The 12720-nt window shown below is 36.4% G+C and overlaps 1 protein-coding gene across 1 annotated transcript; it reads right to left on the reverse strand.

Moving 5' to 3' along the window:
• Positions 1 to 807: 807 nt before the first annotated feature.
• On the reverse strand, positions 808 to 10615 carry LOC140331958 (carbonic anhydrase 3-like). The gene is made up of 7 exons (XM_072413283.1): positions 10526 to 10615; positions 9855 to 10052; positions 8635 to 8753; positions 5517 to 5609; positions 3885 to 3947; positions 3125 to 3280; positions 808 to 1536 (listed from the first exon to the last, which is right to left on the reverse strand). The coding sequence occupies exons 1-7, from the start codon at positions 10563 to 10565 to the stop codon at positions 1417 to 1419; spliced, it is 789 nt and encodes a 262-aa protein (XP_072269384.1). The 5' UTR covers positions 10566 to 10615; the 3' UTR covers positions 808 to 1416.
• Between the last annotated feature and the right edge of the window lie 2105 nt (positions 10616 to 12720).

Genomic DNA, 12720 nt, shown 5'->3' on the forward strand with positions numbered 1-12720 from the left:
TCTGATCTCTTCCTACAGTATGGTGAACAAGACTTCATCCATAGGCACAACTCCCAGTTTTTGAAAATACATGGGAAGGGAAAAATTTAAACAAAGTTTGCAGACAAAATACTTACTCTTACCATGCCCCTATTGTGCAGACCATCAAAAACAAATACACAAAAATGAATATTTTTCCAAATTACTTTTTCTTTCTATTAGGTATACAAAACAATTAATGGCACAATTTATGCAAAATACTATTTTTCATAATTAAAAACAACCATATTTACACATGTTTATACATTTACCCCAAAAAAAAAGAAATAATTAAAGAGAGACAGAAGGTCTTAAAGATAGACAGTCCTTCCAAATTAGAGATAATTGGGAGGTATACACAGGTATTTTTAGAAGAGTAATATCACTATTATATTGTAATGATTCAGACACTCATACACTCATATACACCACCATTATTGATTCTTGTAGCGATCTATGGACATGAATAAAAAGGATTTCTAACTTATTTTTTTTTAATATTGCTTTTTATTTACCTATTTGTCGTTTAATAAAAAATAATGTTACTTAGATGGGATGTGGCACCAGAATGGTGTACTCTATCCCATGGGAATTATAATGATGTGTACTGATCCGTTCAATTCTATAACTTGGGTTGAAGTTGTGCTACAGGATTACATTTACTATCCATATCAACATGGATATATAAACAGATATTTACATAGGCTATACTATATGGGTAGGAGAAAGATGGGGGAAAGAAACTATCACATTGTCAAATTGACTACACGAGACCAAGAAGGTGGGAAGGGGGCCTTTTATTAAAAGTAAATTTAAAAAAAGACATTCCTAATTGAAGGATTTTACAGGCAGAATAAGACAAACTCTTTCTGGGACAAAAGTGAAGAAACACAAAAATTTAAAATGGTAGTGAAAATTAGAATAAAAACATGTTTAAAGGTTACATTTTCATGTTCAACCACCCACCCCCCAAAAAAAATATTACATTTAATAGGACAGGATTTAATTCTCAGATGTCAATCCAAACTCCTGCATGGGCAGCTATAAACATTTGGGTTACAGTTACTTAATTTTTCTTAGTTGTTTTATAGTTTGCTAGTTATATGAAAACTATCCGAATAAACAAATTAAAATATGATAATACAATGAAAAATAATAAAGCCACAACAGTGTCATTTTATGTATTGCACAGTTTATATGGATTGTTTTTAGTATATAAAATCTTGCCTTGCTTTTAACTTGATACCAGCCAAATATCTTTGAATGTTTGAGAACAGCCAACAGCAAACATCAATGTATCATTTTCAACCTATTTGTCCTTTAATAGACATTTATATAAAATAATTTGCTCTTCCTTGTATTTGTAATGTTATTATCTTGTGCAAATCAATGCAAGATTTAATCAAAGGATGCTCTGACTTCTCTTCCATGCAGCGGTTGGGTGGGGCGATAGTTGTTCTCCATCTTCAGAGGGACCTCACATTCCATACTGCATAAGGTGTTCCGAAATTTCTCCATCTGTTATAGAAACATTACAAAGATATACTCCAGGTAAAGTTAAACAGGTAGAATACAGATATATGATATGAAAGGAGATGAAAATTTCCCTATGCTTCTGAATACCAAATCTTCAGCCTTAGATTCTGCAGCATTTCTTTTATGGAAGAAGACCTTTGTACGTACTATAGTTGTGAGATTTGGATTTTGTTCACTACAAACATTTGATTATTATATAACTCAACCATGTTGATAGATATCTACCAGTGCTCGTAGTGTCTAGTACAGGGTTGTTGGTGCCATAAAAAAATGAAAGTTGTTCCATAAAAGCGCAGCCACCTAATTAAGAAGGTAAACCTGAAATTAAACCTACCCTCAATCTAACACTTCCCCCGTAAGCCAAAACATAACACTGTACTTGAGTATAACATTATTTTAGTCCTAGCAATTAATATACCCTAAAAAAATAATTGCTTATGTTTATAGCGGAATTAAAGTTCTACTTTTGGGAATCCATGATTACCCTGGTCATTTTTGCAGATAGGGATAGGCAATGTCCCTTCTGCAATAATCCCTCTTGCCTACCTTGCTCTTGCAAAAATATGAGCTGCACATATTCAGCATCAGCTTTGGGTGCCAAGATAATTGGCAAGTGGGTGCTTTTTAAAATTGACCCCTTAATGACCTAAAAAAGCTAAAAAGTTAACCTTAACCAAATTCTTACCCCAAACTTAATCCTTGAAATGCTGAATCTACTTGCATTGAATTGCTTATATATAAATAAGGTGTAGGGAGCCACACAGGCTAAAATATCACTGTGTTTTATCTTTACATATAACTTCCTAAGTTGAGTTACCAACAATAGTGTATTAAGGACCTACCTAACAATGCTGTCTTGATAACCCTAATTAAAAGGCCCTGAAGGTACATAGTTGTTGGTAAATATAATAGGGATTGTACTAATGAATTGGATGTGGATACCTTCAAATTAGGTTGCATATAGATTGTTGAAATGTAATGCATGTGACCAGCATTAAGCTGTCCAGACATAAAACAGCGATCAAAGTTAAAATTGCCTCTTCGGTCGTACATGTTTTTATATCATAGTTCAAAAGATGTAGAAAGAAGACAATCATTTGTTTATTTTTTGATTGAGTGGTCAGAATTGCTTCCATCAGGAGGTACAAGGGGTACTTCTGTACCGGGTCCCAATCAAAATAAGTGTGGCTTTACCAAGTATGTTGGTACTTTTTGACATGGGCAATTTCTGATAGTGGCCCTGGTGGTCAGAATTAAATTTGCCAGACCGGGTGCAAGGGATAGGTATAAAAGGTGTTCAGCGGTAGTGGGGAAGGGGTGGGGGGGTGAAAGAATTTGCGGCAGGGCCAAAATTCTATGCTGCTGAAGCAGATAATCATTACATAGGGTGGGATAAGGTTAAAATTTACCTTTTCCCCCTTGAATCACTGATCAGGGCTGCCTTGTTTTGACTACAGGTAGCTTACAAAGTATATTATTGTAAGCTACCTTATATATCTGCAATACATTACCTATATCTTACATATCTATATATTACAATATTTTATCTTGTATATCTGCAATACATTACCTGTTCTGGGCTGATCGTGATTGGCTCTCTAAGAAGTAACCAGGTGACACATTCCTCACATGGAGGGGTTGTAAAAGATCCTTGATATGTCCAGTACTCATGGGACATGGGGAACAGAACAGAAGGGTCAAAGTCTGTGAAATGAGCCTTCTTGCCCTAAATTTCAAATACACAGTCAACAAAATGCTAAGCAATTTTTTTCTACAATAATGTCACAAGATTAGCACCAGCTATTTACTATAAGTGTACCTGTATTACAGAAACATTTATGGATGTATGATTGCTAAACCTAAATTTTACTTTAATTTACTAGTCAACCATTAAAAAAACAATTTTTGGAATCCTTTACTTGCTTGAGAAGGAACAACAAGGGATGCACAGAGGTGCATGAGCTCCCAACATCATGAGAATGTCTAGCAGTCCCTGCTGCTCACCATGCAGTGTAGATCTCTTGCGGTACTAGGTGACAGTGGCAATGCCATGCAGTTGTTCTCTCCAGAACCTGAGAGTACTCTGGAATCAGATATACGTTGTGTAGTAGGGGAGACAATCCTATCGGTATGGCAAATGATGTATGGACATTGTGGTAATTCTATGCACAACCTCATTGTAAAATACACTTCTAAATGGAGCAGCATTCATGCTTTGACTGCATGCTTGTTTTTTTAGCTTGGCAATTATTTTGGTCTGTCTAGCCTACTATCATATTTATGACAATGTCTGTATGTATGGTATAATTGCAGAATTCTGCTTATCTTACCTTTGCCTTAATACAGTCCAGTGCTTCTAAAATCATTTTCAGGTGTGGTTTGGCTTTACCTATCTAAGAAGCAAATAACAGCAATTAGAAGAAACATAATGTCCTGTACCTAGCACATGACTTATAATAAAGAATAAACTGACAATTTCAGATTAGTGAGATACAATGAATGGAAACATATACAAAGGTAATTTGATCATTTATAAACATAGAATTCAGACCTAATACAACATTATCTCACTGATGATTTATTGCTTTGACTATATCACAGCTGTTTTAGTCCAAGGTGGTGCTGTAAACACCATTTATCTTGATTTTAGCAAAAAATGATGATTGCATAATGAATATTGATTCTGCATAATGATCTTATAAATAAGTGATGTACCACAAGGCTCTGTACTAGATCTTGATGGTAAGGGATATATAGGGATGAGCCTCTGGCATTCTTGCGAAAGTTTCCTCAAATTTCCGATGGTTTCAGGAAATTTTGACAAACAGATTTCACGAAACTATCTGAAGATCGAGGAAATTATAACAGGAGGATTCACAGGGGATTCACAAGATTCCCTGGGAATCCTCCTGTTTGCGATCCCCGAGGCACTAGAGGTTAATTAACCTCTAATAATGAAGTATAATTGTTATAATGAAGTATTGGTGCAGATTATTAGTAATAATAATAATAATATAAATATTATAATGAATATTATTATTGGGAACGGGAGCAGAGTTAATATAATAAAGTATAGGTGCAGTTTATATTTAAAATGAAGATACATGGTGGCATTCTAATATAAACATTTTTGGAGAAGATACTGTATGAAGCTGTATACAATTTACAGTATGGGTTTCTGCTATGTAAATCATGTTACCACAGTGACGTCTGCTGGCCGTGAGTTGTATGACACCTTAGACTCGGCCTGATTTGTTAAAGCTCTACAAGACTGGAGAAGATACGCTTTCATGAGTGAACCTGGGTGATCCTGAAAACAGGGAAAGTATCTGGTCCAGGTTTGAAAACATTTGCTCACAAATAGCAAATGACTTTTAAGAAATTCTTTCCAATGACAGCAGGGGAGGAGAAAAGATGCTGGTTGCTTGAGTTCTGGAACATGGGGAGTTTACTGTATTTTAAATGCATACTTGAAGTGTTTTACTTTATTCACAGGTAATATGCTTTTAAACTTGTTTGGGAATTTAACCAATCTACTAAAAAGTTGATTACCTAGCACAGCCACATTTTATTCTAGTTCCTCTCATATCACAATCTCTAATTACTGTCTTTGCTGACCCAGGCCCTTCGCCCCTTCTCTCATCTGCCTACTTTTATGTAACTTCCAAGGGTAAAAGGAAAGGACAATACAGCGCAATGTCATATGACAGCTTTCAGTCTGCTGGGGTGGCTGACATCATACCCAAGATGGCAGAACTAAGCCGGAGACTCAGGACGTTCCTATGCATAAAATGTGTTAAATGCACATAATATCTTATGGGAGGATTTTTGTTGAAATGAATGATTTAGCAACAGGATCTTCAATAAATTTAGGGCTATTGTAAAACTGATAAATTCTTCTAAACAACTGAATAAGTATACATATAGAAAGGCATTTTCCCGGATTATGGAGTGACACTTACTTTTAAGAACACTGAGATTATGGCCACTCCATCAGGGTTTTTCTTGGCTTCTGTAATGTTGTCATATTTGGAGTTCCAGTGCACAAACTGAATCTGAAATAAAAAAAAATGCATTTGTTAGGATTTTATATTATCATATATCCTACATATAACATCATGAATGTCAAATATATTGGTAAAAGCTGAAGGTTAGTAGGCCTTACAGCAGGGGTGTCAAACTTTGGTCTGAGGGCCAAATTTCCCCCCCTAAATGAATTTCTTTGGCCCCCAAAGAATTTCTAAACATTAATTGCAGCTGGCCCTCCACTGCATTTAAATAGCGTTGTTACTACAATTGCCAGTATCACTCGCGTCTATAGACCAGCGGCCCCTCTGCCTATGCATGGACCCACATTGGACTGTTTGTTTAGATGCAGGGAATTGTAGCAGTGGTGTTATTTCTCTATTATAAGCTTGTTCCAGATTGATGAATGTTAAGCAAAACCTCTTTATTTCCATATTAAAAGGTTTTATATCTAATGAGAAGGAAAAACCTTACATTTTTTCAATAAACTTCAAGTTTGGCACGCGACTTTGTCTATGTTTTTAATTTTGGCCCTCTGTGTATTTGAGATTGACACCCCTGCCTTAGAGCCTAGATGAATTATAAGATAGAAAGTTCCATGGGAAATTATTCTTTATGTGTATGGGAGTGTAAAGAGAACATGGTACATTATGTAGGAGGAGAAATCAAAAGTAACTATAGATAACATTGTTTTACAGAAAGAATAGTTGGTACTTGGAACAGAATAGAGGAAATGACACACAGATCTATACTCAGACAAAAAGGAAAAAAAAGAGCGGGCTCAATGAACTACTTGGTCTATAATAGACATTATCTATTGTAACCAGGACAGAAAGTAAGGTAAAAACTAAAATCTTGAGATTTTACAGAACCAGGAGTTGGAAACCTTGCTAAAAAGACAACTGTTTAGGTGCAAACTGTCTAAAAGTTTTCACTTACTTTGAAGAGATCTACTCAATTTCCTGTTGTGTCTTTAGACAGGAAGTGCAAGTTGTGGAAGGAGAAGCCATGCTGAATGTCCTTCCAGCCTCCATACTTCCTTCTCTCTCTTTTACACCATACAGGACAGAGCTATCAAATAGAGCCCAGTCCTGCAATTTAAACTTGGTGCTACTACCCCATGTAAACCTTGACACTTACTGTTGTGCAATGGCGAACATAACTAACAGCTGGCCCCTGTGCATGACTGACTTAGGGCCCCACCTGACAAACTGACTTGGAGGCCCTGTGGGGCCTCTGTTAGCTAAGGAAGGTCCAGGGCCCTTAAGCATTGGAACATTTTGCACCTGCCATTGTCAAACCTTGATTTAACCCTAGCCTAATATTGACCCTAGAATCTATTACTAAAGTAACCCCAACAGTAGTACATATTGTACTGACCATGTGAAGTATCCGTGTGAAAGCCTCATAATATTTGCACACAGAGAATTAGTGATGAAATCTGTGCTGATTATCACCTAGTTGGGGGTTAGGGATCGCCCCTGCCCCTCGTCTCCTGCCAATTCTTTACCAAAAAATGGAGGCCTTTTTATGATGGTGTCTTTGGTTTAGTCCTGTGATGACACAGCTCCACTTCACCTGCTTCTTTCAGCATAGATAATGAATACTGAATGCTGCAAAAAGTGTTACTATGTAATTACAAGGAACAACACTTTGCAGCTTTCTGCAATCCTTGGTGGACTATTGATGCCCTGGAGTAAGGGGAAATAGATTGATTTATTGTAGGGGGTGTACAGGTAGTCTATGGGTTAAGAACATAAAAACATACGGGCGACTCCTGGATACAAACAGGGCTTCCCTGCTCGCTCGTGTGCAGGATGGAGGCTTGATGGGGCGAGGGGCAGTTCACATGACTTGCAGAAGAAATCTTTTGCTAAACACACCTGAGACTGAGCTCTTATGCAATCTCTTGTAACTCTTTAATGACCAAGACAAACTCTGCAGTTGTTTCCTTTTGCATATCAAAGCACAGCTTGCTCCAGAAGTTAATAAATGTCTAGGCTCCATTAAGTTTTTTTTTCCTTTGTTTTTTTGCTTTGTTTGTGATTAATTTACAGTAAGGATTATATAAAGTAACTGACACCACGCTGCCTAATAATATGTTCAGACAAACATCTGTTCTAATTGCATTTATTAAATATTGTTCCTGTTCCGATTTACATACAAATTCAACTTAAGAACAAACTTACAGTCTCTGTAAGTAACCCGGGGACTACCTGTATTTTGAAAAATAAATTATTCACCTCTCAGTTTAGCTAAATTTTTGTTCACAGCCATGCAAATTTCTATAAATTGCTGGTTTCAATGCATATTAAAACTAAGACTCATTCTGCCACCTAGTGGTCAATTATGAAAACAGCACAGCAGTCACACGTAAGTACCGGTAAGTGCTATATCTTTTAACAAATTTAGTAACAAATCAAAGGTAGAATTGACAGGTGAATAATTTATAAATACACCCTCAGAAGTCATTAAACTCATAAAAGGATGATGGATTGTCGAGAGGCAAACTCTGTGGAGACTTGAGCTTTAAATCCAAAATATGTTTCTAGGATTCGGTAATGTTATCTGCATTCATTCTTCCTTTGTTTTGGATCCCTATTATAGTTGAATTGAACTAGAAACGGAAGGATAAAGCAATAATAAAAAAATGTAAAATAAAATATTTTAAAAATACTTACCTTTACTTACCTTTCCATGCAGTTCACTGAAATTTTGATTTAATCTAGTCCTCTTCTACTTTAACTCTATGTCACCATCTCAAGTACTGGCATCCAGCGGGGAACCCCCTGAGTTAAATTAACATCCAATGAACACATTGGTAATGTATGCAACAGCGAATGCTTCCTGCTATTTAACTCCTTGAAATAAATTATGTTGAGTTGGACCTTTGTATACTAAACAATCCCAGTATCCACCACTTTAGATGCTTTAAAGCACTGATACTGAAGATGAACAAGGGAGGGGTTAAATTGTTTTACAATTTTAGGGTTAAATTATTTTTTTTCTCATTGCATTCCTATAGTCAGTAAAAAGAACAGGTAATATTCACACCTCTCCAGCATATTTTAGGCCATCTATAACATGTTCAGATCCTTGGTCATCAGAAGAACCCCAGTGAAACTGCAGTTGCCGAAGCCTGTAGGTGCCACTAAGAGGGCCACCTTTTATCACTAGGAAAATAAAAAAGAAGGGAGGTTACATTAGCATCCTAAGCCCAGCCATATTGATTTCAAAACATACATTTAAATTTAAACAATAAAGTGGTGATATTTATAAACTGTAGCCTAATTTTTTTTTAAATGTATACTATGAAGGAACTTGTGTAGTTATGCTATGCAGATAATAATAAAACCCCACAGTGAGAGAGGGAAGCATCAAATAAGGGTGTTTTAATGAGGATTAGTAAAACTACAGATAAATAAAAGATAACCATTATTTTATTTTATTGTTATTTACTGATATTTATATAATGCCAACATATTGCAAAGTTCGTTGTCATCCCACTGTGCCTATAGGAATAGGTATAACTGATAAAGCAGTATACTTATTCCTATTTACCTGATTTATTAAAGCTCTCCAAGGCCGGAGAGGAGTGACTTTTATCAGTAAAGCTGGTTAATTAAGGAAACCTAAAATGAATCCGGTCCAAGATTCAAAATATTTGATAGCAAATAGCAAATGACTTTCAAGAAATCCGTTCCAGGTTTGCTGGATCGCTCCTGCCTTGGAGAGCTTTAATAAATCAGGCCTTATACATCAATACACATTGTGTAAATACAGTACAGAATTCTTTTGAGTATCATCAGATCAACATGGGAGATTTTCCAGTTTTATGTTATGTTTATATGGTATGGCTCAGAGGATGGTATTACTTATCTATAGTTAGTATAATACAATTTATTGTTTTTGGAGGGGAGGGGTATCTAATTTTCATGTACTTACAGAATAGCCATTATATTTGTTTTTTCCAAGGCTCATATAAACACACTTTACATCCAACAATTGGTTTCACTAATATGCACTACCGGGAAAACTTTAGGGACTTCCTCGTTGGCCTCTAAGCGCCACTTTCTTAACAAGTCACCCCATACCGCTGTAGAAACAATGCAGCAAAAATTTTAAAACTTTCAGTTGTGCTCAAAGAGTTGGGGGCAAGTATGATAATATTATGGCCCCAGGGGAAGGACTGCCATCACATTCCTACCTACTTTGTGGTAGGAATGCTACCTAAATTAAGGCAAACTCTTGGATAACAAGAAGACAAGAATCACCTGATTTGTCTGAAGAATCATCAAACATCACTCTTACAGTGGTGCCAGCATTGACGATTGTTAGAGAGGTCGATGGGTTATAAGTGTGGGTCCAGGGCCGCAGGCTGCCATCATGTTTGATATACCGTGTATGAAGTTCAATGGGAGACTGACGTTCACCTTTGGCAAATGGAAAGTAGTCTAGCCACATGTCAGGACCTAAATATAGTAAACAAACAATACAAAAAAAAATTAAATAATATTGCAAGATTTTTGGGTATAGTTTTATAGATTGCTGATCATTTCTATAATAAGCCCTGCAATGAAGAGCAATGATGATTTCTTTATTAAGATTATTGAATTCTGATTGTTACTGTACATTAAACAATGGAGGCTGATTTAATAAAGGAGTTCAGATTATTCACTTAGCAAAGTAAATTCTCACTCTTCAAATAAGATTTCAATAGGTTCGGTGAATATGATGAAAATTTACACAATTTGCTTACATGGTTAGATGGGTAAAAGGCAGAATGGCCTATCCCCATTCACTGAGCAACGTGAAGATTTTCTTACCAAGGGATTTTTCATTTTGATAACTGAATATTCTGCATTTCTTTAATACATTTATTCCATTAATCCTGTAAGAATACAATTATATGCAAGTATGCATTATGTCAGTCGGAGTCACTCACCGTTGGCAGGGCCATATCCCCATTCATATCTTCGTGACATCAGTGTAATGAATCTTTCTCCTTTTTACAGGATGGATGGATGTACAATGTGTGAGATCTCCCATTTATATACTTGTACTAACTCATGCTCAGACCACAATGATACGTCCCCTCCCTCATGGCTGCTAGATGGAAAGGGAATTACAGAGTTATCTTGACTAACAAGCCCTCTGGCCCTGTGGGACTCGGATGGAGATATTCTGATCCCATCTCATATTTGTAGGGAGCAAAGCTAATCTGTTTACAAGAATACATCACCCTGCCAGGCACATTCAGACACACACGCTGAAATTCTGAGAGTAACTAAATCACAGCAGATGATGTGAGAAAATGTCCCACCAAGGCCATTAGTATTGTAAGTGATTAACACGTACATGATTAGAACATTTATAAGTTCATCTTGTCGGTATAAGAAAGGGGAATACTGGAACTTAGAGAAATGTATTAGACACAGTATATGTTTCATAGCCTTTAGGACCCAGCTATTGGCTGGACCAGATTCATAAGGAATAATACAACATTTTAGAAATGTACATCGTGACTGAAGAAAATGCTGACAATGGCTGACACATTTTACCCCCTGCCATAATCATTCTCTTTTAAATCTATTTTTTTAATAATACAATAAGCAAACATTTAATATGGATTAATATAAAAGGGTAGATAACAAATTGAAACATAACAAACAGAAGCAGGTCAGTGTACAAATTTTGCTTAGAAACTATCCGGGACCATGAACATATGCAAAGATATCCCAGACCCCAAGATAGTTCAACACACATACTCCAAAATCACTTCTCTTAGTTCAACTGTGGGGGGAGATGGGCTCTATTAATGGGAATGTCTTAAGATGACTACTATAACTACCATTTATATGTGGAACTCTCGGAGCATAAGTGCCCAGACTAGAGCCTTAAAAATGAATAGAATACTTACCATAGCCATTCTCAACTAGGACTCTGTAGAACCCTAGGGTTCTTCTAAAAGTTTTAAGGTGTTCATTGAGTTGTGGCTGACTGACCTCCCAAAAAATGGTGCTTGCGTAGCTTGGGGCCAGCACCACTTGGCAGAGCCAGCTGTAGGGAATTCGTAGAAAATAATAATATTTCTAGAAAACTCTTGTAGCAAGATATCCCCACCAAACATCTCAGTTTTGCTTAATAAACCTTCACCTTCAGCATTGACCAAAGTATAGTGAACCTCATCACACCTGCTGCATACCATAGAATAATCAAAAAGTCGAAAATGGAAGAGCAAGATCAAGTTAGTTAACTTGCCACCATGATATGGAAAATTGGACAGTTTGACTCTAAAAACCCTTGAAAGTTTTATGTTAACTTTATTAGAACACATATTTAGATAAAGCAAACCATTGCTGACATTGAGACCCTAAAACTCTAGTTGCCTGAAGTATCTTGCTGATCCGATAGTTTCAATGCCAACAAAGTCATATTTTGCTGGAATCCAGCATTTTCAAAAATATCCAGGGACCATATTTCTTTTGGCACTGGTTTCCTTTAAACTTGGGAAGGACACTGCTACCCTTACATTGTGATCAGGTATTTAGACTTACATGTTGAAAATGTTGAAAAGCTACTGTTTACAAATCAGGCCTATGTTAAAGTAACGTTTGGCACGCAAGGGTTTGCGTATAATCCCGTCTGCGCGTCCGTGTCCACTGAGGTCATCTCCCAGACATTTTGGCACCTATGAAGTTTTACAGGCAGCGTTCCTAGAAACAAGGACATGGCTATGTTTGGTGACATATAGCAGTTGATGTTTACTTTGCTAGGAATAAAGTCATCAAGGCATTGATTTAGCAAAGAAAAGCTGTGGGATAGGATTTGAGCTATAACTGTACAGCTGCCAATGTCGTATTTAACTATACATGCCAGCATCACGCGGATCTCCTGTAATACCCAAGGATGCATACTGTTAGTTTGGATTATAGCATGACAGCTGCTATGAAGTCAATTAACAAAAGGGAAAGGAAACTCCAGAATTGTTTGAAATCGAACAACTTCCACCCCTACATCTGTGTAGAGATTTTTACTAAACATTATTTCAGATTTCTTTCTGCTTCAATAATGGAGGAAAGACAAAAACCCCTATCGTGAAGACTGCTGAAGCTTTATTTAAAAAAAAAAAAAAATCAG

Source organism: Pyxicephalus adspersus, chromosome 5 (assembly GCF_032062135.1).
Source record: "Pyxicephalus adspersus chromosome 5, UCB_Pads_2.0, whole genome shotgun sequence".
In the NCBI taxonomy this organism is placed as follows: Eukaryota; Metazoa; Chordata; class Amphibia; order Anura; family Pyxicephalidae; genus Pyxicephalus; species Pyxicephalus adspersus.

Bases quoted from the DNA above. Each gene is read 5' to 3' on its own strand.
- LOC140331958 (XM_072413283.1), bottom strand. From the start codon at position 10,565: ATGTCACGAAGATATGAATGGGGATATGGCCCTGCCAACG. The intron at 10,053-10,525 runs GTGAGTGACTCC...TACTATATTTAG, and splicing joins GGGATATGGCCCTGCCAACG to GTCCTGACATGTGGCTAGAC. The intron at 3,948-5,516 runs GTAAGTGTCACT...TTTGCTTCTTAG, and splicing joins TAATCTCAGTGTTCTTAAAA to ATAGGTAAAGCCAAACCACA.